This window comes from Microcaecilia unicolor, chromosome 3 (assembly GCF_901765095.1).
Source record: "Microcaecilia unicolor chromosome 3, aMicUni1.1, whole genome shotgun sequence".
Taxonomy (NCBI): domain Eukaryota; kingdom Metazoa; phylum Chordata; class Amphibia; order Gymnophiona; family Siphonopidae; genus Microcaecilia; species Microcaecilia unicolor.
Genome location: NC_044033.1, coordinates 149,848,010 through 149,875,960, shown reverse-complemented (window position 1 = coordinate 149,875,960; position 27,951 = coordinate 149,848,010). Strand labels below are relative to the sequence as shown.

General features: G+C 42.8%; 1 protein-coding gene across 1 annotated transcript in view; it reads left to right on the top strand.

Annotated features, from left to right (window-relative positions):
- The window catches only part of KIF26B (kinesin family member 26B), a 799,934-nt gene that overhangs the window by 620,257 nt on the left and 151,726 nt on the right, over positions 1–27,951 (top strand). The window contains exons 6-7 of the mRNA XM_030196461.1: positions 9,750–9,956; positions 23,727–23,820. Of these exons, the coding sequence (XP_030052321.1) occupies positions 9,750–9,956; positions 23,727–23,820 (301 nt within the window). The remainder of the gene's footprint in view (positions 1–9,749; positions 9,957–23,726; positions 23,821–27,951) is intronic.

Genomic DNA, 27,951 nt, shown 5'->3' with positions numbered 1-27,951 from the left:
TGTGTCCAGCATCATTTCTCTGTCTCTATCCTCCCTTGTTCAACTTTGGTCCTCTGTGTTCCTATCTCCACATGTTCAGCATTACCCCTGTATGTGTTCAGTCATAGAATTGACTTTCACATGCGCACTTTAAATTCCAACTTGCTTTTAGATCCCCAATAGCCCTTTCTCATACGTTGGAAGGCCTTAGTGCAATTTATAATTGCAGTAGCTCTGACCTTGAGTGGCTGTTTCCCACAAGTTAATGTCATTGTCAAAGAACTAGATGCGGCATTTGCATTGCAGTTATGAATGGCCAGATGTTAGTTACATAGTAACATAGTAGATGACTGCAGAAAAAGACCTGCATGGTCCATCTAGTCTGCTCAACAAGATAAATTCATATGTGCTACTTTTTGTGTATACCTTACCTTGATTTGTATCTGTCATTTTCAGGGCACAGACCGTATAAGTCTGCCCAGCACTATCCCCGCCTTCCACCACCCAATCTCGGCTAAGCTTCTGAGGATCCATTCCCTCGGAACAAGATTCCTTTGTTTATCCCATGCATTCCCATATGGAATATGTCTGGTAATTCTGCAGTTGCCTGTATGATGGGCTGATGAGCGTTTGGGCTTGCTCCGTGACTTTGGAGTTTGATATTTTATAATTTCAGGAGACATTAGAGATGTACCTCAGGCAGCACATGCAGAAACTGTTTAGCCACTTCTCTTTGTGCAGGTACAGTGTCCATGTCTCACTATTGGAAAGAGAGCCCTAACAAGTACAACACATGCATTATAGACACTGATTTTGATGTATTCCTTAATCTTGCTGTTCTTCCAGACTCTTATAAGCCTAGAGAGATTAATCATATCTTCAGTGTGTTTCTTGACCCATCAGTGTATATTTGCGTATGATGGAGGGAACACATGCATATATCTCAGGTATAGTCACATGTATTATTGAAAACCAAACGTATTGGCAGTACTTGAAAAACCAGGAAAAGGCTGAGACACAAAGGGGCATTTTCGATAAAACGTCTGACTCCAATTTTGAACAGTTTACTAGAAACATCCAAAAATTGAATGGTGAACATTTTGGAACATGAAAAATGTCATCTTTTTGGTTCAACAATTGCCTTTTTCCTACATGTTTTGAGCTCAGTGTGTTTTTCTTTTGGGACCATCTTGGAAAATAAAATGTCCACGAGAAAAGCACCCAAAAAACAGCCATAGGGATGTCTGGGGGGCCGTCATTCTTAGTAGACTGGCCACACAGACATCCCAGCAGAGTACTGGGGCAGCCTAGGGGCACTGCAGTGGACTCACATAAAAGGTCCCAGGTACACATCTCACCATAACCCCTTTATATTGTATGGTAAGCCCTCCAGGAGCAGAAAAAATACCCACTGTACCTCACTATACACCACCACAATATCCATCAAGTTTGCAGGTATCACTATATGTAGATACAATAGATATTTAGTATATTTTAGAGGTCTCACACATTCCATCAAAAGTGTACTAGTTAGAGTGAGATATGAGCCTGGTGTCCCCTTATTTACAGTCCACTGCACTGACCACTAGGCTACTCCTGGGACCAGCTTGCAGCTGTAATAGGAATAGCCATCAAATGTGAAGCTGTCATAGAGCCTGGTATGTACTGTCACTGTCACATGTTAGGGGGCTGGGAGGGGATCAGTGACCACTGGAGAAGTAAGGGGGGTCATGCCTTAATCCCCCAGTGCTCATTTGATCATTTAGGGTATCTTTTACTCACTTAGTTGTGATTGAAACAGGTCTAGCCAAAAATGTCTTAATTGTGGCCCTAGATGTTTTAATTTTCTTGCATTATTGCAGAAAAATGTCTATCTTTTGGGGTCGCCTTATTAAATCAAGGTCATTTTTAGTAGGGTATGTGCCAGGTTCATAATCCTCCTTCCCCATAAGTTTGGACCTGCATTTTTGAAAATGTTATTGTTTTATTACTGCATGAACAGGCATATCATGGATTAAAAGGCGCACTGAAAAATGTCCTGCTGTAGTGTAGATGCGTGTTTTGGGTGCACGTAGAATCATTTTTCAGCGCACCAGTAAAAAATGCCACTTTTTTATTTTTGCCGAAAATGGACATGCAGCAAAATGAAAATTGCTGCGCGTCCATTTTGGATCTGAGACCTTACCGCCAGCCATTGACCTAGTGGTAAGGTCTCATGTGGTAACCGGGCAGTAATGGTATATGCTCATAAAATACCGATTACCACCTGATTACCACCCATGCACCAGAAAATACAAATATTTTCCGGTGCATGTAGCGGAAGTGCATCAAAAATGAAATTACCACAAGGGCCACTTGGTAGCCGGACGGTAACTCTAAATTGACACGGCTTAGTAAAAGGGCCCTTCTATGAAATAGTAGTAGTGGAGTGAACTGAATAAAAGTAAGTGCCCCGTATGTAAGCTCCCTCTTGCCTGTTCCATTCCCACCTCCAGCTCTTTCTGTATGCTTTGTATTTCTTCAAAGGCATAGTCTTTGTACATTAATGCCAGTATTGAATCAGTCTTTGTACTAAAATGGCATTGACATTTCCAACTCCATGGCATTGTGAAGTAGTCAGTTAACTTTTAACTTTTAGAGATGTGAGAGAAAAGTATTTGCATATATATTTGATTTCTTGACTTACGATTAGATTTTGTATTATGGAAGAGTGTAGGGAGAGGTTATTGCCGATTTCACCCTCATAGATATATGCTTTGGAGCACTTACTCATATTACATTTATAAAAGGAGCTGTCTAAAGCCAGTGGTTGTCTAGAGATGGTGCTCTCAGACAGAAGCTAGATATTACTGAAGGAAGGAACCGTTTACTTTCAAGTCTGGTTATATGTTTTAATTTGTCCAGTAGAGTAGGTTAGATCAGATCATGTGTGTTGGAATTAAGCCGTGGCATCAGGAATAACATCCATAGCCCCATGAAAAATGCCATCAAACCTTTAGTATTCATAAAGGACTCAAGACATGGCTTCAGTAGATTATTTAATATACAAATTAGCACCTCAGCTGGGTAATATCCTCCCCAGGCATGATAGCCATGCATTGGTCTACACTTTTTGTTTTTTTAAGGAGAAAATTACTTCCTACAGAGCAACACAGACTTCCTACAGCATCCAGTGGTTTATGGAGATTTCCTATCCATATACTGAACAGGTTCAATCCTGTTTAAATTCTGAGATTGCATAGATTAGTACCCATAGGAATATAGGTTTACCATAGTCACAGTTTTGCGGCATACTTGAGCTTATTAGGCTATAAAAAAAAAACCAAAGCAAAAAAAGAGCATGAGCTCTCTCTCTCTCTCTCTCTCTCTCAGGCATCTATAGCTCTTTCTTTTGTAGATTTGTTTCTGCATCTGGAGGGCATTTCCATAAGGGGGCACCAGTGTTAGGAGCCAGTTCTATTATTATAGAATACTAGTGCAGCAGGGCAAATATGTCATATATTTTAGGCGTGACTATTTACATGAGCCAAATATCTCAGCTTGAATACAGATTCCCTGTAACCAGCCCCTCTACACAATGATTTATAATTTAGAACTAATTACTCAATGCTTCCCCTGTGTACATCTGCATGCTGCAAAGCCGGCACATTTGAATATATAAGCGAGATCAAACAAACATGTTACCAACCATAAAAAACAAAGCAAAGAAGCTTCTCAGAACCTATGTAGCAACCTCTAAAAAGTCAACAGTGAGTATACAGAACCGCAGTATGCTTCCTATTGGAAAAGCCAGACAAGTCAGACTCCTATGGATCCACACACAAATTACATGCCAGCAGAATCTCTCACCTTGGTTACCCAGAGAACACAGACCAGTTCTCACCAATTATAGAATAAAGGGCCAAAATTAGAAAAGGAAACACAGAGAAATCACATTCTCTGCAAGCAGTACAGCACAGGAGAAATAAAAATTAAAAGGAATTATCTACTGTAGAGAGCAAAACACAAGATCACTTTCTACCCCAAATCAGGGGCGTATCTGAACTGCGGCGGTAGGGGGGGCCAGGGCCAGAGAGGGGGGGCACATTATAGCCCCCCCCCCCGCCGCCATTGCCGATCCCCCTCCCCCCAGCCGCTGCCATTGCTAACCCTCCCCCTCCGTTGCTCGCCTACCTTCGCTGGCGGGGGACCCCAACCCCCGCCAGCCGAGGTCCGCGTCCTCCTGCCGCTGCCGGCTGCCTTTGGTCCTTTCATTTTTTCACTGAAGCTGGCGCCGACGAAAAAGTTTCTTTTGAATCTGACGTCGCTGCACGTTGCACGTTGTACGTGCAGGACGTCAGACTCAGAAACAATTTCTGAGTCTGACGTCCTGCACGTACAACGTGCAGCGACGTCAGACTCAAAAGAAACTTTCGTCGGCGCCAGCTTCAATGGAAGAATTAAAGGACCAAAGGCAGCCGGCAGCGGCAGGAGGACGCGGACCTCGGCTGGCGGGGGTTGGGGTCCCCCGCCAGCGAAGGTAGGCGAGCAACGGAGGGGGAGGGTTGGTAGCGGTAGGGGGGTCCAGGGCGAAATCTGCGGGGGCCCAGGCCCCTGAGGCCCCACGCAGATACGCCCCTGCCCCAAATTAAAACCCACAAATAAATTATCCGGATACCCATGAAAAGTTAAAACTTGTGGGACAACAGTGAGCTGCATTTTCAAAGAGCTTAGACTTACAAAGTTATAGATAGTAACCTATGGAACGTTAAGTGCTTTGAAAATGATCCCCAGTGACTCCAGCCAACTTATTAGTGGAACATAACCACAGAAGCATGGTATTGGTCGCATTTTCAACATGGTAAAACTAAAGCCCAGCTAAGGAACAGGTTATTTTGAGTTAGTCTTCACTGGACCAAACTTGCTTTCCTTGTGCCATCACCATCCAGCTGGATAGGCAGTGTCTTAAAAGGTGGAAGTTAAAGGATTTTTTTTTTTACATTTATATCCCACATTATCCCAAGCAAACTTGGGTTCAATGTGTCTTACATTTGAAAATACAGCAGACAGAATAATATAATTCAGTTATATCATGGGAGCAAATAGATGGATATGTCTGAAACATTTAACAAAGTTGAGATTAGCATATATACCCAACTGGGCATTTAAAAGTCTGTCCTTTAATGATGTCGCATGTTAAGAAATCGTAGCCATATGTATAGACATGCACATACAAGAACAGGCATCCATACACACATTGCAAAAATGAACAACTTCTACAGAGTACATCCAAAGCTTAATTTTTATTTTCTCATTTCCATCTTCCAAAATTCTAGACAGCAGACATACAGATCAGTAGGACCCAAAGGAATCCAAAACAAGTAAAGCCAGAAACAACACAGTTTATACCTAATTGTTCAATCACCCCTAAGATTCACCTTTGGGTTTAAAAAGCAAAACCAGATGCATATAGGGACTGGATAAACACATTAAAACTACGTTTGATCAAATGCCCTTAATATGTAATACTTGGTAGCAATAATGAAACAGTGATGGAATATTCACATAGAAAGCAGCCTGAGCCAACAGATCTATTTTCCATTGAACATACCTTTAAATGCATCTACTCTATGACCCCTCATTACCTCTCCTCTCTCATTTCTCCCTACATTCCTCCCCATGAACTCCGCTCTCTGAGCAAGTCTCTCTTGTAGTCCCCCTTCTCCTCCACCGCTAACTCCAGACTTCGTTCCTTTTATCTTGCTGCACCTTATGCATGCAACCGTCTTCCTGAGCCCATACGTCTAGCTCCATCTCTACCTGTTTTTAAATCTATGCAGAAGGCTCACCTTTTCACTGCTGCCTTTGGCTCCTAGCCACTACTCATTGCCCTCCTCCTCCCTTGTTCCTCTTTACCCTTTAATTCCCTTGCCCGTAATGTCTTGTCTGTCTGTTTTACCTAGATTGTAAGCTCTTTGAGCAGGGACTGTCTCTCTATGTCAAAATGTTCAGTGCTGCGTGTGTCTGGTAGCGCTATATAAATGCTATTAGTAGTAGTAGTAGTAGTATGAACTTGGTGGCTAACAGTGTGCTGAACTGGATAATGTTGGCACATTTAGACTGCCTCTGGACAGAACTTCTGCATGAAGGAAGCCTCTACCTCATTATTCAATACCTGTCTGTGAAAGTAGTAATAAAAAAGGCAAGTGCATTTTTATAATAACCACTGCATTCCACAAAACAAAAGGAGCAAGTTCCCACATGCCATCTTTTTCTTTTGATGTAGACACAGGAAAAAAAGCTATTAAATGCTCCCAGGTCTCAACCTAATTAATGTTTATTTTAAAAAATTGTAGTTATAAATAGTAAGTTTGATTGTTAATCACCTGATTCTCATAACATGATATCAGTTTTTGTGGCCCTTTACTATGTGAAACATCTCTGCACGAATACAGAGAGTCCCTATAACCAGCCCCTCTAAATGACACAATGATTTACAATTTAGAACTAATTATTCAATACTTCCCCTGTGTACATCCGCATGCTGCAAAGCTGGCACGTTGGAAAATATAAATGAGCTCAAATAAAAGTTTTACCAACCATAAAAAATGACACCGTGGATAAAGCTGCTCATAGGTTTGTTTGCTCCTGTTTGTATAAACGGGAATGACCAACAACTACGCAGAGGAGAGGGAAAAGGAAACTTACCTAATTGGCTTCAGCTTTTTAATGTTGCCTGTTCTGTCTCCATGCACTGTTGCCCTTCTTCAATTTTCCAGGCTGTCGGCAGCATCAGTGAGGTAAACACACTGCCTTCAGCTGCCCCGGAAGCTCTCCCTCTGTTGCAGCGTCCCACCTATGCGGGACAGGAAATTGTAGCACAGAGAAAGCATCTGGGCTGCCGAAGTCAGTGTGTTTACCTCACTGATGCTGCTGGCAGCCTGTAAAATTGAAGGACAGTGGTGCAAGGAGCAGTGAAGAACAGCGGTGCAGGGAGCAGGAGGGCAGCCAGTAGTGCCTAAAACAGAGGCACTTGACTGGCCACCAGGGTTGGGGGGCCTGAGGCTGAAATGGGGGGGCCTGGGCCCCCAAGGCCCCCCATAGCTACACGACTGGCAGCTACATTGCCACATGCTAACTTATTAGCGCGGGATTACTATCTACAAAATAGGTGTCAGTAAGGTTCACGCTCTAATTTTTAATAATGGTGACACGTTAATGGCAACATGGTGCACTTAATGTTTTGTGATTGGTTTAGGGAGGGGTGGGAGGGTTTGGGGAGATGAGGAGGATAGGTTTTTTTTTTACTATATTTATGGGTGCTATGTTTTATGTACGTTTTATTGTGCTCTGCCTCAGATAGAAGCATCAGTTCAAGTGTAAATGCTTGCATACAGTTGTATAAGCGCCTGTTTCTACATGTAAACATGCTGTACACATGAAAGAGGAGCTTTTTAAAAGTACCCCTTGTGGTAATGTGGCTTTGCAGCTGCAAAGGGCAGCTATAGAAGTGATAAGTAGTAGTAGTAGTAGTATAAAATCAAAGGAAAATCTTTATTGGTGAACAAGTAATTAAAGCAAGATCTAATCTAGTCTGTGGTTTATATACCACACTCATCCCAACGAGAGGTTTGGGCTGGTTTACATTGTAAGAGCAGTGTAGAGCGGGAAGGAATCGCAAGAGTTTAAAGGTACTAAGGAAGGATGGGGGAGGAAGGAAGCTTTGCATGGATGCATGTAGGCGAAGACAGAGATGTCAAAGAGCAGGGTCTTCACTCTCCAGCATCATATGGATTGGTAAAGAGTTCCATTCGGTTATAGCACAAAGGGAGAACTTGGAGTTGGTCTGACGTTTGAGTCTTGCGCTATTCAGTGCTGGATATTTCAGGAGTACATTGTCACGCAGATGGATCAATTTATAGAAGCATTGTGAGAAGAGTTGGGATAGCAATTTGGAACAGTTCCTGTGTAGAACTTGGAAGACTAGACAGATGAATTTGAAGATAGTCAGTTCCTGTTACAGGCTCACTTCCACCCTGGGCAACAACCTTCTTCAATATTGTTCCAGTTAATCATATATAAATCCGGCTAGGAAATTCAGGACCTGCATCTTCACAGAAAAATAAAGGCACTCTTGTTTTTAAAGTCTTCTGTTCTTTCTCTTGCAATTCCTGGGCCACTACAGGGTGAAAGCCTCTGATCTAGGGCCACTCCTTACTTCCCTGGGACTCCCCCACAGGTACTGCAGCCCAGTAAACATTTAGGGAATATTCCTTTATTTGGAGCCTCCCTCCAGGAAATCTCTTCCATTGGAGCCTCCCTGATCCTCTCTGCTCCAGGGCACTTGATTTAACCACCTCCTGGCCTGAGCCCTACCCCCCTGATTGAGACTCTGACATGGCAGGTTAGCGCCATCTAATGCGAGGTGCCTAAACTGCAACTTCAGTGAGGGAGTGTTCTTAGGAACACCTGCTGCTATACCACTCATACCCCTATAATGTTTTGCTCAACTTTGGAGAGGACTGGAGTAGAGCAGAGATGTAGCCCAGTAGTTAGCACATAGGTATATACACCAGCAAAGTCAGTGTTCAAATCCTGCTTCCCCAACTGACCTTCAGCAAGTCACTTAACCCTCAAGTGCAAACTAAAGGGATTCAGCTGGCAGCTCACACCTTTTTCAGTAGTAGCTCAAGGTGAGTTGCCTTCAGGTGCACTGGGTATTTCCTTGTCCCTGGAGGGCTCACAGTCAAAGTTTGTACCTGAGGCAATGGAGGGTTAAGTGACTTTGGAGTTTGGAGCGCACCGAAAACCCACGGTAGAAAATCATTTTCTATTTCCCACCGCGGGGGTGTTCCTGGCAGTAATCGGCAGTTGGCGCATGCTGGACAGACCACATGGATAACACATTATCCCTTACCGATAAGTCAATGGGTGGCATTAAGGGCTCAGGCCGTAAATAGATGAGCGCTGATTTTAATTTTCCCGGCCAAAACCCCTCCTTTTTTCCAGACACAGTGGAGAAATGGTCCAGCTTGCATCCAAAACACATGCCCACACTACTGCAGGCCCCTGAGTTACTATATGCATTCCTCAGGCTTTCTTGGATGAATTTCTGCCAACCAGGAAGATGACTTGGACATCCCTGATAGGTGTTTCTTTAGGCATTTACACATGTTGTTACTTACTTATTGTGGTAAAAAGTCACTCTTAAGTTTGTGGTTTGAAAAAATGTTTACGTTGAAAATATTTTTTTAATCAGATGTTTTATGATATTTTTAATGTATGTGTTTTTTACTGTCAATGATTTGCATAATTTATGAGTCAAGCATATTCTTAGAGCTCTTTTGAACCTTTATTTGCTTTTACATGTGTTTTATTTTATATGGGTAGGTACATATTTTATATGTAGACGTTTTTTCTAGTTTACAGCTTTTAAATATGTGGATGTTTTATTTTTGATAGTTTGTTGTATTTACCCCTGATGCAGCCATATTGGCGAAACATGGCCACATCGGGACTAGCGCAATAAAGATATTTTTGGACTTATACAATACATATTTTTGGACTTCTATCTTGTCTGCTTTGGTCTGTCCTTGTGATTTGCTGCGGACAACAAGAGCCTCTTCCTGTTTGCCATATTTTTATTTATACAGAGTGAAAAATCAGTACTCGATTTGACTGTCTCTTTTTCTTTCTCCAGCTTCCTACCTTGCAGTCCTAAAAATGAACTTGAGGCTTAAAAGCAACCTATCATCATACTAATTTGGGTTATCCTCTCTGTTTGCTAATAGGTCAAAGTCATGGTGCGCATTTGTTCCACTCTTGCCAAGGACACCTCGGAGTCCAGCTCTTTTTTAAAGATTGATCCCCGTAAGAAGCAGATTACTCTCTACGATCCGTTGTCCTGTGGAGGCCCCAGCGCCTTCCAAAAGAGGGGCAGCCAGGTCCCACCGAAGATGTTTGCGTTTGATGCTGTCTTCCCCCAGGATGCCTCTCAGGTAAGCAGTTTGTTGGGATAACGGCTTTTCTGCAGAAGGCTGGGATAGACCATTCTGCTCATTACTAATTTAGTCGGAATGAAAGGACAACATTGTATATCAGATACAGTTGTCATTAATACCAGGCACCTTAAATCAGAGCTTATTACTGTGGGTTTTAGTAGCATACTCTTCCTGGTATTAAATAACCATCCTTAACATTTACGTGCTCCATAAATCTGAGTTACCGATATAAAGTGCCAGGCCAGCACTTGGTATATGTGCACCGCTGCTGGTTAGTTCTCATGTTGATTGTTACAGTGTTGGAATTCATGAATGGTAATGAGGCTAGCTCTGCTTTGCTCAATCCTCAAAGGAGCCAGCCATCCTTTTCTGCGAGTGCTTGCTGTGAAAGAGTAAAGAGTGCAAAGAACAAATCCTACGCTTTTTCTTTTCAGGTTAGTGGTTCTTCCTTATGTCTCCAGAAGCCTTTGCCTCAGGTTGCTGAAGCCACAAAAACAAACAAACAAAAAAACAACAACAAAAAAAGATTATATCCTTAAACTGTGAAAACTTGTGTATTGCTTGTGTGTCTACCACCTCACACCACCAGGATTTAATTAGGTTACACATGGGCTTTGCTGTTTTAGATGTTTCACGTTTCAATTTTATTTGATATACCAAAAAGTCAATAATATATCTAAGCTGTTCACAATTAAAATGCAGGGGAAGAGAGGAGATACAGCAACACATAAGGAAACCTAGGTTACAATGGTATAATAATACAAAAATTATAATAACAATAATAGTGATATTAATAATAATAATATGGCACATTAGGAGGGACAGTAATTTAAGTATTAGTATGGGGTAGCGTGACCCCGCTGTCAGGTTTGAAATCCTCAGAAATACAGCCATACAAAGGGATGGAAGCAACACACAAACACTTTTATTGTATTTTTATGTATACAAGCTTATTTAGCTCACAGACTGGATATAGTAATGTCTCTTTATCTTCCTACAGTCTTCTTACAGTCCTGTCCCTGACAGGTTCCATAGTCTTAATATGCACTCAAGGTTTCTGTAAACTTCGCATAGTCCTGTCCCTGACTGGCCCAACATTAAACACACCCATGTCTGCCTATAGCCTAGCTTCAAAGGTTAATAACTCATAGGGTTTTAGGTAAACCTCCTACCTGGAATAAGCATCTACTGTTTATAGCTAGTTGATACAGGTGTCTGCTGAAAGGCCACTCTGCTTCCATTCCATTCCATTACATGATATTTATACCCCACACATGCCTCCCAAGTTCAGTGGGCATCCCTAGGAGCATTAAACATGAAACATTATATAAGAAACAATAAAATCTATAAAAAAAAGTCAAGCGTCCCACATTAATGACCCAAATATTTCCTAAACATAAAGGTCTTCAATAATTTGCAAAAAACACCATAAATTTCACATGGCAGCTTATTCCAAGAGCAAGCAGCCTGATATGCAAAAGTATGTGAGAAACAAGTCATACGCTATCTTCTTAGGGTCTGGATAATGACATATTAAATAGTCCCTCGATTTTAAACTTGCATTTCTAGATGATAAATGGATAAGATATATAACTAGGAACAGAGCCATGCAAGATTCCATATCATCATGCTGATCAATCCATAGACTGGTGGGTTGTGTCCATCTACCAGCAGGTGGAGATAGAGAGCAATCCTTTTGCCTCCCTATATGTGGTCATGTGCTGCCGGAAACTCCTCAGTATGTTCTCTATCTCAGCAGGTGGAACTCAGAGCCATTCGGTTGGCGCTTTTGGAGTTCATCCCGGTACTGGCGTTGAAGCCAGTACGGGTCCTGTCGGACAATGCCACGGCTGTGGCCTATGTCAACCGCCAGGGAGGTACCAAGAGCGCCCCTCTAGCCAAGGAGGCCATGAATCTATGCCAGTGGGCGGAAGCGAACCTGGAACAGCTGTCAGCGGCCCACATTGCCGGAGTCATGAATGTCAAGGCGGACTTTCTCAGTCGCCATACCTTGGATCCCGGAGAGTGGCAGCTATCTGCTCAGGCGTTCTTGGACATCACGAAGCGCTGGGGCCAGCCGAGCCTAGATCTGATGGCGTCATCGGCCAATTGCCAAGTGCCGCGCTTTTTCAGCAGAGGACGGGACCCTCGATCCCTGGGAGTAGATGCTCTTCTCCAACAGTGGCCGACACAGGAGCTTCTCTATGTGTTCCCGCCCTGGCCCATGTTGGGCAGGGTGCTAGACCGGGTGGCAAAGCATCCGGGCCGGATAATCCTGGTGGGTCCGGACTGGCCCAGACGTCCCTGGTATGCGGACTTGATCAGGCTCTCAGTGGACGATCCTCTGCGGCTGCCAGTGGAGCAGGGCCTGTTGCATCAGGGTCCCGTGGTGATGGAGGATCCCTCCCCCTTTGGTCTTACGGCCTGGCTATTGAGCGGCAGCGTCTGAGAAAAAAGGGCTTCTCAGACAAGGTCATCGCCACTATGCTGAGAGCGAGGAAGCGCTCTACTTCTACTGCTTACGCCAGGGTTTGGCGTACCTTTGCAGCGTGGTGTGAAGCAGGCTCACTTTCTCCCTTCACTGCTCCAATTTCTTCAGTGTTGGCGTTCCTGCAAGAAGGTCTGGAGAAAGGCCTGTTGCTCAGTTCCCTTAAAGTCCAGGTAGCGGCTCTGGCTTGCTTCAGGGGCCGCCTGAAGGGTGCTTCCCTGGCTTCGCAGCCAGATGTGGTGCGCTTTCTCAAGGGAGTTAATCACCTGCACCCTCCTCTGCACTCAGTGGTGCCTGCGTGGAATCTCAACCTAGTGCTAAGAGCCTTGCAGAAGCCGCCTTTTGAACCCTTGTCAAGGGCATCTCTGAAAGACCTGACGTTGAAAGCAGTCTTTTTGGTGGCTATCACTTCAGCCAGAAGAGTTTCCGAGCTCCAGGCACTCTCATGTCGAGAGCCCTTTCTGCAGTTCACTGAGGCAGGAGTGTCTATTCGCACAGTGCCTTCCTTCCTGCCCAAGATTGTTTCTCGCTTCCATGTGAATCAGCAGCTCTGTCTCCCTTCCTTTCGTAGGGAGGACTACCCAGAGGAATACTCTGCTCTCAAATATCTGGATGTGAGACGAGTCATCATCAGATACTTGGAAGTGACCAATGATTTCCGGAAGTCGGATCATCTGTTTGTCCTGTTTGCAGGTCCTCGTAAGGGTCTGCAGGCTGCTAAGCCTACAGTGGCAAGATGGGTCAAGGAAGCCATTGCAGCGGCTTATGTGGCCGCGGGGAAGGTGCCGCCTATCCAGCTGAAGGCTCACTCCACTAGAGCTCAGGCGGCCTCGATGGCAGAGGCCGGGTCCGTCTCCTTGGAAGAGATTTGCAAGGCGGCAACTTGGGCATCGGCCCATACCTTCTCCAGGCATTACCGCTTGACTGTGGCTGCTCGGGCGGAGGCCCGGTTTGGAGCTTCAGTGTTGCGGTCAGGGATTTCTATGTCCCGCCCTGGGTGAGTACTGCTTCGGTACATCCCACCAGTCTATGGATTGATCAGCATGATGATATGGAAGGTAAAATTATGTATCATACCTGATAATTTTCTTTCCATTAATCATAGCTGATCAATCCATAGCCCCTCCCAGATATCTGTATTGTTTATATTCTGGTTGCATTTCAGGTTCAAGTTTAGTCTTCAGTTCCTGTTCAGGAGGACTTCGTGTTCAAGTTTTTCAATGGATTCTTCAAGAGTTGAGACGAATTTGTGTTACAGTGAGCTGCTGCATTCCTCTCCCCTCCGTTTTACGGGGCTGGATTGAGACTTAAATTCTGCCGGCGCTCCCTCCCACTTCGTGTGGCAGTAGAGCAGCTTTGTACCCCTCCCGCTTCGGCGGTGTTAGGGTCAGTCAGCTCCTCCCGCGGTTGCGGTTGCAGGATAAGCCAGATCCCCCCGCATCGGCGGGTGTGGTGTCCCTCCCCCGCTCCGCGGGGATGAGCTGGACGGATTCCCCTCCCCCACTTGTGTGGGGATGAGCTGGGTTAATTCCCCTCCCCCGTTTCGGCGGTGGTGAGCTGGGCAGAGTGTCCCTTTGTGGGTGTAATTCTCTAAGTGCTGAGTCCTGCGGATGGAGCTTGGATATCGACATACTGAGGAGTTTCCGGCAGCACATGACCACATATAGGGAGGCAAAAGGATTGCTCTCTATCTCCACCTGCTGGTAGATGGACACAACCCACCAGTCTATGGATTGATCAGCTATGATTAATGGAAAGAAAATTATCAGGTATGATACATAATTTTACCTTAGAAAGACCAATGAAAGCAACTTAAAAACAATATGTGTCTGCACAGCTACCCAACATAATTGCAACAACGAGGGTGTGGCCCTTTCAAACTTTGATATTTTAAAGATCAACCAGGCTGTGGTACTGCAGCCTCAGTGTGGGAGGATCCCTTCCTCTTGCTCGTGGCCTCCCCGTCCTGTTCTGCCAGAAGGCTTTTAACATTCTCTGTTTGAGCCCCGGCCTTCTGGTCAGACAGGTTAACTAAGGGGTCCTTTTACTAAGGTACGCCGAAAAATGGCCTGCACTAGTGTAGGCACATGGATGCGCTCAGGTCCATTTTTCAGCATGCCTGTAAAAAAGGCCTTTTTTTTGTTGTTGTTGGCCAAAAATGGACATGTGGCAAAAAAAAAAAATTGGCGCGTGTCCATTTTGGGTCTGAGATCTTACCGCCACCCATTAACTTAGCGGTAAAGTCTCATGCGTTAACCAGGCGGTAATCATCAGTGTGCGTACACTGCTGATTACCACCCTTAGCTTTGAGTGCCAGAAAATAAAAAATATTTTCCGACACATGTATTGGACGTGCATAAAAAATGGAATTACCGCCTGGGGCACGCAATAGCAGGGCAGTAGTTCCAAATTACTACTACTACTACTACTACTACTTAACATTTCTAGAGCGCTACTAGGGTTACGCAGCGCTGTACAATTTAACAAAGAGAGACAGTCCCTGCTCAAAGAGCTTACAATCTAATAGACAAGTGAACGGTCGGTCCGATAGGGGCAGTCAAATTGGGGCAGTCTGGATTCACTGAACGGTAAGGGTTAGGTGCCGAACGCAGCATTGAAGAGGTGGGCTTTAAGCAAAGACTTGAAGACGGGCAGGGAGGGGGCTTGGCGTAAGGGTTCAGGAAGGTTGTTCCAAGCATAGGGTGAGGCGAGGCAGAATGAGCGGAGCCTGGAGTTGGCGGTGGTGGAGAAGGGTACTGAGAGGAGGGATTTATCCTGTGAACGGAGGTTACGGGCGGGAACGTAAGGGGAGATGAGGGTAGAGAGGTAGTGAGGGGCAGCAGACTGAGTGCATTTGTAGGTAAGAAGGAGAAGCTTGAATTGAATGCGGTATCTGATCGGAAGCCAGTGAAGTGACCTGAGGAGAGGGGTGATATGAGTATATCGGTTCTGGCGGAATATGAGACGTGCAGCAGAGTTCTGAACAGACTGAAGGGGGGATAGATGGCTAAGTGGGAGGCCGGTGAGGAGTAAGTTGCAGTAGTCCAGGCGAGAGGTAGTTCCAAATTGACACACTACTACTACTACTTATCATTTCTAAAGTGCTACTAGATGTACGCAGCGCTGTACACTTGAACATGAAGAGACAGTCCCTGGTCGACAGAGCTTACAATCTAATTAGGACAGACAAACGAGATAAGGGAATATTAAAGTGAGGATGATAAAATAAGGGTTCTGAACAAGTGAGTAAGGGTTAGGAGTTAAAAGCAGCATGAAAAAGGTGGGCTTTTAGCTTAGATTTGAAGACGGCCAGAGATGGAGCTTGATGGACCGGCTCAGGAAGTCTATTCCAGGCATATGGTGCAGCAAGATAAAAGGAAAAGAGTCTGGAGTTAGCAGTGGTTGGATGTACATAGGCACCTACGCGCCTTATTAAAAGGTAGCTCAGTTCCAGCCTCAATGTGGGTGTATCCTTAAGGAAACCCTACCTTGTACCACCCACTCCCTCATAGAGTAATACAAGGCAAGAAATATTGCTGGAAACTGAAGAATGATGATATCCAATAAGTAACCTAAAATAAAACTAACCAAGAAAAGCCTGGCCAAAATAGTAAGATTTTGGAGCTGATCAAAATTTCTTATGTGGTCTAGAGATTTCATTTAAGAAATTTTGATCATCTCTAAAACCTTACTATTTTGGCCAGGCTTTTTAAATGTTGATGCCAGCAGCCTGGATAAGGTGGAGCCCATCTTTCCGGAATAGGCTCCCCCTTCCCCAGAATGTTGCCAAGTTCCTAACAAATCTAAACCCCTCCTCCCTACATCATCGTCTCATCCACGCATTGAGACTCCGGAGCTCTGCCTGTCTCTTGGGTTTTGTACATGGAATGGGGAGCACTTCTGAAAATGCTACCCTAGAATTTCTGGGTTTTAGCTTTCTAAGAGCCTAAATTTGGTTTCTAGAACCTCCCTCCCACATTTTCCTATGTCATTGGTACCCACATGTATGAAGACAGCTGGCTCCTCCCTGGCATTGCCTAAAATCTTATCTAGGTGTTGCATGAGGTCCGCCACATTTGCACCAGGCAGGCAAGTGACTAAGCGATCCTCACGTTAATTCCTAACATTCTATTTGCTTTCTTGGCCATCACAGCACACTGAGCAGAGGGTTTCGTCAATGATGACACCTAAATTCTTTTCTTGGGCAGTGACTCCTAATGTGGAACATTGCTTCACGTAACTATAGTTTGAGTTCCTCTTTCCCATATGTAAGCCCATATGTAAGGCATGTCTGTAAGGCAGGGTGTTAAATATTAATAAACTTGAAACTTACATTTAAGGTGTGAGCACTTATACTAGCCCAATATCGGATGTATGTGTTAGGGAACACATGTAATTATAGTATAATATAGTTTATTAAATCTTGATATGCCGCAACAGCATCGATCACAGCAGTGTACAATTAAAAAATATAAAAGAAAAAACACCATAAATCAACAGGACAGTGCCATACATACCAAGAAAAAGAGTAATTAACGCACGTACTTGCGCTCTCCGCCCATGTGCACGCTCACGGACAAAGTATACATGCTCTCTTCTTGCAGGCAGCATTTTATATGGTCATTTATGCACATAAGTGGCTACGTAACCACATAAATGAATAAACTACTGCTCTGTGTGTCTTTTTTGTGCCTATACCTTGGAACCACCTTATAGAATTATCCCCACAATATGCACACAACACGAGTGGAAAACCAAGAAACATATACAAACTGCAAAAGAAAAACAAAACAAAAATGATGTAGCGAAAACTAAACTAACCAGTCTTCCAATTTCCTAAGGTCTTCCTGCAATATTTCACAATCCGCACGTGTTTTAACAACCTTAAATAGTTTTGTATCATCTGCAAATTTGATCACCGCACTATTCGTTCCGATTTCCATATCATTTATAAATATGTTAAATAGTACTGGTCCCAGTACAGATCCCTGTGGCGCTCCACTGTTCACCCTCCTCCATAAAATGAAAGTGGTTCAAAAACATGAGACATTTAAAAGAGATCTTAAAACCTTTTTGTTCCAGTAGGCTTTTGGTATGGATTAATTATCATAGGAACATTTTATATGGAGTAAACTTTATACTGATGGAGCATTCTTGCACTATTGTTTTATGTTGTGTAGTTTTATCGTTGTTGTATATGGACATGATGATTGTGTATGGGCCACTTGTTATCTGCTGAGAATATGCAGATTATGTGGGCTATGAGTACTGTAAATAATTAAAATAAACTAATCTGGGAATGAGATGGAATAACCAGAAAAATATTTTGTAAAGAGCAAAGGGAGCGAGTGGATGAATATGTATAAGTAAACTAAACTCAAAGGAAGGCAGCCGTATAAAACCTGAATGGGTAATGACAAGGATTTTGAATATAATTTGAAAAGAAATCAGGAGACGATGCTCTTCGATCAAGAGGAAAGTCACATGTGATATTTTCTTGAGTCCAAAGAGCAAGTTGACTAAAATGTTCTGTATTAGCTATAGCCTTCTGATGTGAGAGAGTTTCAAACCCTGAAGTAGTGAGTTACAGTAATCTAAGTATGATAACACCAAGAAATGGAGGAGATGATACAGAGTACCAGGGTCCAAAAGTGAATGGATGTTACACAACTGTTTCAGGATAAAGAAGGATTTCTTTACAAGGTTAGAAATGTGTAAATCAAAAGTTAGGTACCTATCTAAAGTGATACTCAGAACTTTCACAGAATTATGAAATTGAATCTGAGCACCATTAAATAGCACAGAATAAGAGTTGAGAGAGGAGTCATGCCAAGGGAGCATAACTGTGACAGACTTGGAGGGGTTGGTTTAAATCCATTATTTGACAGATAGCGAGTAATTTTCTCTAACTGTAAGGAAACACTGGATGACAAATCAGTGATGAAAAGTCAACAGTGGTCTGAGGCTAAATGCTGTCAGCAAAAATGAAAAATGAAAATCCTGTTGATTGGATTATCAGTGTTATGGGCCTGGGATTATATTGAAAAGAATGAGGCCTAATATTGAACCTTGAGGCATTCCATAAGATAGGTCCTACAGAGCACAGGTAAATTGGGACCAGCTTACCTTAAAGAAGCAATGTTCTAACTAGGAATGGAACATTGAAAATACAGCATCTGAGATACAAAAGTCTGAAAGTCTTTAGAGGAGAACGGCGTGATTCAGTAAATTGAATTGTGTATTGCTTAGGTTTGATGTACTCTTACTGTACACCGCCTTGAGTGAATTCTTTCAAAAAGGTGGTAAATAAATCCTAATAATAATAAATAAATAATATGACTAGTGAAATGTTTTACCTTTATCAAGATTGTTATGAAGGTAGTCTATAATTTCAAGAAGAGTATGCCAAGTGTTGTGATGGGAATGAAAGCCAGTTTGCCTGTGATCATGTAAGGCATTGACTTTATCCATATATGGTGAAAGCTGGATCACAATAAGCTGTTCTTTCACTTTACAAATAAACAGTAAATTTGAAATGGGCTGGAAATTAGATGTAATTGTATGATTCACTCCTGGGTCTTTTAACTGGAGGTGAATAATTGCTTGTTTATATGCTAAAGGAAATATGCCATCTCTGAGACTAGTAGTAATTATAGCATGCAATTGTGGATGGAGGCAGTAAGAAACTGCTTAAGAAGAAAATTAGGGATCGGATCTGTTATAGTGCTGTGCAAGAGTTCATGGCTTGCATTATGCTCTCAACGTTCAGCGCAGTGGCATAGCCAGACAGCCAATTTTGGGTGGGCCTGAGCCCAAAGTGGATGGGCACAAAATTGTCTCTGCCCCGCACTAACCCCACCTCAAAATATAAATTACACTTTCTCTAAAGGTGGCCAGAATTCCCTTTTACCTTGGCAGGCAGCAGCATCGTCCCTAAGCCACCGATGCCGGCACTCCACGTACGTTTAGTTGTCGGTGGCTCAAGGATGATGTTGTCATCTGCAAAGCTTGGGAGAAGGGAGTGCTGCCTGTCTTTGGATGAATTCTACAGCTGGGGATACTTGGGGATCCCTACCAGCTTTGTGAGCCATGCTAGAGCCCAGGTCAGAAACTAGAGGAGAGCATTGCATTCAATTCTGGTCGCCGTATCTCTCTCTCTCTATCTATCTATCTATATATATATATATATATATATATATATATATATATATATATATATATATATATAGCGGAATTAGAAAAGTTTCGATCAAAATGATAAAAGTGATGGAACTTCTCCCATATGGGAAAAGGCTAAAGAGGTTAGGGCTCTTCAGCTTGGAAAAGAGACGGCTGAAGGGGGATATGATTCAGGTCTATAAAATCCTGGTGTAGAATGGGTAAAGTGAATTGATTTTTCACTCTCAAAAAGTACAAAGACCTGGGGTCCCTCAATTAAATTACATGGAAATACTTTTAAACAATTAGGAGGAAATATTTTTTCACTCAAAGAATAGTTAAGCTCTGGAACTTGTGGCAGTAGGATATAGTATCGGCATTTAGCATATACTACTACTACTTAACATTTCTAGAGCGCTACTAGGGTTTTAAAAAGGTTTGGACAAGTTTCTGGAGGAAACGTCCATAGTCTGCTATTGAGATGGGAGAAGCCACTGCTTGCCCTGGGATTGGTAGTTTGGAATGTTGCTACTAATTGGGTTTTTGCCAGGTACTTGTGACCTGAATTGGCCACTGATGGAAGCAGGATACTGGGCTAGATGGACCACTGGTCTGACCCAGTATGGCTATTCTTATATCTTTTTTTTGTCAAAGGTCACTTTATTGCACCATCACATACAATCAAACAAGCAGCAACAAACTACAAAGTGAATAAAAACACAATAAAGTGCACGGTTCCAGAACAACTAACAACAGACATATACCTTTGAGTTTTAAGTTTCAACTTTTTAACAAAAAATACCCCACCTATTCATCCCCAACAAACTCAACTTGCAGTTACCCCAATCCCTCTCCCATTCCTGTGATGCACTGTAAGAATAAGTAGAAGAAGAAAATATAATGAAAAAGAAAAAGGTCAAAATCAGGCAAAACAAACCGCAGGGAACACATAACAAAAAATAACAGCCCCCCCCCCCAAAAAAACTTCAAACTGATCAGAGGCACAGAAGAGGTCCACACGATCAGCCACAAGTGCTGGCAGATAAAAAAAAGATGACCAGATCCGCTCCCAAATACTCAAGGAATGTCTTTGAACAGCTAACAAATGCTTTATTTCACATGCATGCCAGTGCTTATTATACCGTTTAACTATAAATGGAATGTCTGGCTGTTTCCGGGCACCAGCAATCAGCCTAGCAGTGTTAAAGCAATGCAGCGTTGGGCGGGCTTGAGAGCAGGGACTGGCTTATTAAAAAGAAAAAAGACAGGGTCACAATCAGTGTTGGACCCGCACATATACAGTTTTCCTGACAGCCCGCACTTTGAGACTGGACCACCGTATGTGTCCCATTGTTCCTTAAGCACCACAACGCCTCCAACAAAGTGGCAATACCGCTGAAAAGGAGTGATGAAGACGTACTAGTGTCAGATACTAGTGGTAAAGAACTTTTACACAGTTCTCCTGAATATTCACACCTGTAGAAACTCGCGGCTAGGCACATTCAAATTCTTCCCATTGAGAGTCCTCATATATAGAACCCAGTTCTTGTTACCATTGGCAATGATGGGCCATACTGCTTACTTCAAAGATGGCGGTAAAATGCTGAAATTAAGAATTTGGTACCATGAAAGTCTTCACAAAGACCTTCCAAAAAGGTCTCCTCCTGAGTCAATTTGGGCTTGATATCCCAAATGCAACAACTGGTTATAAGCATGAAGATCGAAAGGTGGCAGCTGAAAATCCTTAGACAAAGTAGCAAATGGTACAAGAGCCTCCTCATCCCACAACTGACCCCAAGTTACCAAACCCCAGTTCCTCCACCGAGAGAAAACAGAAAGGTCCCTACCTAAAGGAAAAAGAGGGTTATTAGCAACTAGGGATTTTTGTAGAATCCATGCTTTCCCAATATTTAAAGTTGTTCAAAATTGTAACAGGGAGATCATCTGGGAGACCACAATAATGTGGGGGTAGCCACAACAAGTATGCTAACGAAAGCAGTTTTCCAACCAGATGTTACTCAATATGAACCCAAACTTTATGTGAGTGGCTTTGAAACCATTCATTAGCAGATTTAACTTGAGCGGCCCTGTAGTAAGACTGTTAATGAGGGACTCCCAGTCCACCCAGTTTTTTAGGATTCTGATACAGCAAATTTCTAGGCAGACAAAGCCATCTGTTCTGCCAAATGAAGCGTGACAGACAACTCTGGAATTGGACCAAGTAAGTCCTAGAAACCGAAATCGGCAAAACTGAAAACAAATATAGCAGCCGAGGCAAAACATTCTTTATGGTAGCTATATGGCCATACCAGGAAGATTGAGGGAGACCCAACGATCAAGATCTACATAAAGCATATAAATGAGAAGAATATAATTGACTGTAAACAAATCAGAGCGCTTAGGAGTTAACATGACCCCCAAATATTTTAAGCTCTTGTCCACCCGTTTAAAGGAAAAAGAGTGTTGCAAGCTATGAAGAACCTCCAGGGAAATTCCAATACGCAAATCCTCCGTTTTGGAAAAATTAATTTTAAAACCTGAAACAACCCCATACTGATGCAATTTCTTAAACACATTAGAAAGCAAGAGCAGAGGACATGAAAGAGCTGGGCTAGATGGACCATGGGTCTGACCCAGTATGGCTACTCTTATGTTCTTAAGAGTGAGAAGGATATCATCATCAAGCATCACCTGTTTATAATCTGTCTCATCCACTCTCACGCCCAGAATGACCCCTTTCCGACGAATCTCTGAAGCCAGTGGCTCCATGGAAAGGACAAACAGCAGAGAGGACAGAGGACATCCTTGCTTCACATCCTGCCCTAGATCAAACATAGGGGAAGTGTTACCACTGATTCTGAGCAACATAAAATACCTTAATCCAGCCTTGAAAATAGGGTCCAAAGGAGAATCTATCCAGCACAGCATGCAAAAAGTCCCAATGGACCCTATCAAGCGCCTTTCAGCATCAAAACTTACAGAAGAATCCTCCTGCTTTGGGCTACTGCCATCAAGTCAAGAGTGTGCCTAATGTCGGAAGCCTGCCTATGAGGAATAAATCCCACCTGGTCTGAATGAATCAGGAGGGGCAACAGTTCTGCTATAGGCCTGCATCTTTTAACTCCACGGTTTTTTGCCTCTGCGACATTGTTCAGGTTTGTCCAGCACCCAAGGAGAAGTTGGGAAAGCCGAATGGTGGGATAAATACCTGATTATAGTGAAACTATCACTGGCTACTCGGGAGCTCCAGTTCTAGGTGTCCATTCAGGTCCGTGACATCACCTCCTCCATTGGCTATTCTTATATTCCAAGTCTTTGAGGAACACAATCCAGTGTGTTTATTTTATTAATTTATTAATTTAAAATTTCAACAAGAATAAATGAAGAGTGTGTTCCTTCTGTCAGCGGGTCTTGCAGACTAGTTCCTTCTCTCCCCAGTGGATAAAAACCCCTGGATCCCTCTCATGTTAAAGAGTGGTATATAGCTACATCAGATTAATAATATAAATAAACATAGTTAAAGCTTAATAAATAAAAACAACAAAAAAGAAAATAATATGATACTTTTTTATTGGACTAAATACATTTTTGTTGAGTTTTTGAGAGCTAAAACCCTTTTCCTCAGGGCAAGACATGTCACCTGAGGAAAGGTGGTTTAAACTCCCAAAACCTAGCCAAAAATGTATTAAGTTAGTCTAATAAAATGTATCAATTATACTTTTTGTTTTTCTTTATTAGTATTTATTTCTATACTTTCAGCAAGCACACTAGTTTATATATAAACAGTAAGAGTATTTTGCCACAGATTAGTATTCAGGTGCCCAGACTGCTGCTTTGAAAACATCTGTGGTACCAGCTGGATGATCTGCCACTTATATTATTTTTTTCCCAGAATGATGTTCTTTTAAACTCCTTGTTATTTGTGTAGCAAAAAAAACCACAGGAAAAAAAAAGCTGAATTCTTTTCTCAGCTGGAGGTTTGTTGTTTTCTGTTGGGCACAGTGCCTATATTACATTTAAAACCTCAATGACAATGCATTGCCTCATAGGTTTTGGTAAATATCAGCGAAACATATATTCGAAGTCCATAACCTCACATTCTTCTTTTCTCCTTCTAACAGGCTGAAGTGTGTGCCGGGACAGTAGCAGAAGTCATCCAGTCTGTGGTGAATGGAGCAGATGGCTGTGTGTTTTGTTTTGGACATGCCAGGCTGGGTTAGTATTGCTGAGCCAAACATTAAAAAAAAAAAAAAGTATTATAAAATGTAATTGTTTTTTTAAGGGAATGCCTGACCCCTTTTTTCATATTTCCCTGCTTTGTAAATGTTTCCATACCCCCCCCCCCCCCTTTATTGTGTGTCTCTTTAGGAATACATGTGTTCCCAATGAAGCAACAAGCCACAAAAAGGAGAATGAAAGCTTTTATGGCTGGTGGGGGGGGGGGGGGGGGGGGGGGGTTGAAAACTGTAAAAGAAAACCAAAGGATTGCTTGAGGGCAGAATTCCAAAATTCCTTTCCAAAAAACTAATAGTAGCCTCTATTTTTAAAGCATCTCCATGTGTAAATAGAAGCATGTGCACATGTAGATTGTAAACATGTGTAAATAGCAATTTTAGGAAGCTGCTATTTAAACATGGAGATCCATACCATGCAGAGATTTCAAGAGAGCACAGTGATGGTGGCATACCAGGCCAAGATTCAATTTTGGGGGGTGGACTGGGGGGGGGGATGCATTTTTTCCTTATTCACCCCCCCCCCCCCCCCACACACACACACACACCTGCCATGTTAATAACTTTACCTTTGCTGGTGGGGATGCCTAAACCCTGACAACTGATGAGATCCGCTACCCAGAACTGCACCAGTGCTTCCTCAACAGTGAAGAAATCGGTGGCTTCTTTTCCAACCTCTGACGCCAGCACTCATTTCACTCCAGAACTGAGCATACACAAGGAATAACTGTGTTAACAGCTGGAAAGGAGACCACCAACTTCTTCGCTGGTGAGGCAGCACTGGGGCAATTCCGGACAGCTGATCTCATCGGCTGGTGGGGATTAGGCATCTCCACCAGCCATTCAACAGGAACTTTGGGTTGTGGAGAGGGCCTGAGCCCAAATTAAGCCCCCCTCCCCCCGAGACTATGCTGATTTTTAAAAAGTGCTTGTTTCGGCCAATGCTTGGATTTAGAGAATATTTCTTCTGTTGTTTAGTCCACCTCCAAAATGAAACCGAATTAAAACTATGGCCTCAGTATTTAATTGGCAGCCCTTACATGTGTAGGTCTGCAAAATGGGGCAGCTTCACATGCAATCAGTACCACTTACATATAGAAATAGCAAAATTGCCACTTCCACGTGGAAGCTGCTGGTTGTGTGCCATTCATTTTATCCACATGAACATTTCTAAAATGGCTGCGCCTACTGTACTTGCTGACCAATACGTTCTTTGTAAAATGGGCCTTCACGTTCGGTTTCTTGTTTCCTTTCATTGTATTTCTTTCATACTATATGTGGTTGTTTTTTGTTTTGTTTTGTTTTGTTTGTTTGTTTGTAGTAGCTTGTTTAGTAGGGACAGTGGTGTGCACCATTTTGTCAACTACAAATCATGAGCAGAATCTACCAGACCAAGTAAAGAGGCGATCAAAGGCAAAAAAGTTTTCTTATCAATTTTACTCCTAGAACTAAAGAATTTACAATACGCAACTAATTGTGACCTAGACATAATGGAAATCTGTAATGAACCCAAAAAAAGATTCAAGACTGATTACATTTGGGTCATCAAAACTTGCAGCGTGGTCTCAAAGATTTGAAATTGAAAATTCACCCACGTTCTAGGAGGTCTGTATATCAACATTAGTCTCGAAGGACTAGTAGAAGAATCATCCTTCAACTGACATATCAGCAACTCTAATCCTGGAGTTGTAATAAAATCTGCTAGAGACACAGAGGAAAACAGAATCTTTAAATATCAGTGCAAGACCACCTCCTTTTTTACTTATTCTTGGGCTGTGAATAATGCTATAGCTAGATGGATAAAGTTCTTGCAATACTGGGCTATTTTCTTGCAACCAAATTTCCACTATAAATGCAAATCCTACCTCAGAATCACCATACAAATCTTTCAATAATAGAGCCTTATTACAGAATGATCTAGCATTAAAGTAAAGACAAGGGACAGGATTAGGATAAATCAATGAAAGAACTGAAATCTCCTGAGAAATCATTCTAAGAAAAGAATGTTTTCTATAATCAACAAAGTGGCGTTTCTTCTAAAGTGGTCTTTTACCATATACTACTTCAATGTTACACAGCATTAATAAAAACAGTCCACTAGCCCACTATTCTCCAATGCCTAATTTGTTTAGGTCTAGATTTGCAATATGTTTACAATAACTGGGATTTCCCAAGAGTAGCAATTATTAATCTTCCCCTCCTCACCATTAACCCTAGTAGGCAAAACATGATAAGTAGGAACCAACACAAAATTGCTATTATCTTAACTAATACAACTGTAAAATAGGTCTAAGATATTAAAGTAAATCTTAAGATCAAATTAGCATATTAAGTTTTGAACTAAACCAGTAAATAATAAGTGTAAGCTCTTGGCAATTAAAAAACAAAAAAGCAAACTAAATAAATAAAAGATAAAAACTATTTCCTCATTAAACTGCCCACAATGTATCCTGCTAAGGGGCAGGTCATGCTCCTTAAGCATGGCCCTTCAGTGGTGTGTGTGTCGCAGCTCAGGGAACTTTTTGTAGTCTCAAGTTGCTGCTGGTAACATCGGTAAGGTGTGGAGCCAGTGCCACATCACCTGATTTTCCAGTCACACTAAGCACTATTCTGTAAACTGCGCTGAATTGTAGGCACTATTTATAGAATATGCTTATTCATAACAATTTATATCAATTAAACCCTGGTGTTAATCTTCGCACCTAAATTAGGCGCAGATTACTCTTATTCTGTAACAGCATGCATAAATTGTAGGGATGCCCATGATTTCCCATGACCCGCCCATGGCCACATCCCATTTTTGGAGCCGCACGTAAAATTTACACGCAGATCCTGGCACCTAAAAATGTGCATATAAATTTTAATTATTGCCAATTAGCACCAATAATTGATTATTACCACCCAATTAGTGATTCTAATTGTCTTGTTATTCAATTAAATTGCGAGTGCAAATTAGGTGCACACCCAAATTTGCACATGCAATTCTGAGTGCCATATGTAAAATATAGGGGATAATGAACGCTTACATGCGTAAGTGCTAAAGCACTATTCTATAATTTATGTACACGGGTTCCTTAGCACATAAGGGGCATACACATGGACTGGGCTCCCAGTTACATGTGTAACTTACAGAGTACTGTAGGTCAGTGTTTCCCAAATCGGTCCTGGATAGGGTTACCATACGTCAGGATTCCCCGAGACATGTCCTCTTTTTCAGGGGACTGCCGGGAGTCTGGGCGGTTTTTACCTGCCTGTCCGTTTGTCCAGGTTTATGGGTGGACGGGCGGGCTGGCAGGCAGGCAGATGGACAGATGCCTGAACCTACCGTAACATACCCTGGTGGTCTAGTAGCCTGCTGCCGCTGGCTTTAAAATGACTGCCGAGACTTCAAGCGGCAGCTTCATGAGTCTTCCACGGAAGTCTTGAAAGGTCACCACTTGAAATCTTGGCAGCCATTTTAAAGAAGTGGCGGCAGCGGGCAGGAAACAGTGGGGTTCTTTCCTGCCCCAAAGAGGTTCCTAGACCACTAGGACTGTTAAGTAGGCTAGGGGAGGGAAGGGGTGTTGATATGCTGCCCATGGATAGGGTGGGAGGGGAGGGGGTTCATATGCTGTACATGGATGGGAGGGAGGGAAGGGGACAAGCTGCTCATGGATGGAAGGGAGAGAAGGGGACAAGCTGGTCGTTCTTGGGAGAGAAAGAACGGGGCAAGCTGCATGGAATGGGAGGGAGAGAAGGGGACAATCTGCACGTGGATGGAAGGGAAGGGAGAGAGCGAAGGGGAAAGGGGGAAATGCAACACATGGATAGGAGGGAAAAGAAAGGGGAACATGCTGCTCTTGGATGCTTGCTTTTTTAGAAATGTACATATTTTCTATTTAGCAGAGTACAGAAGAAAATGCTTTTCTGTTACTTTTACCAGAATTTTCACTGCTTATGGAATTTGGCTTTCTTGGGGGGGGGGGGGGGGGGGGGGTCAAGGTAACCGTGTGGCAGGGTGCAATGCGGGGCTGGGGGTGGGGCAGGGCAGCATTTTATTTTTTTTGTGTCCTCTTTTTTTGTCTCTGCAAATTTGGTAACCCTGGTCCTGGAGTACCCCCTTGCCATCCAGGTT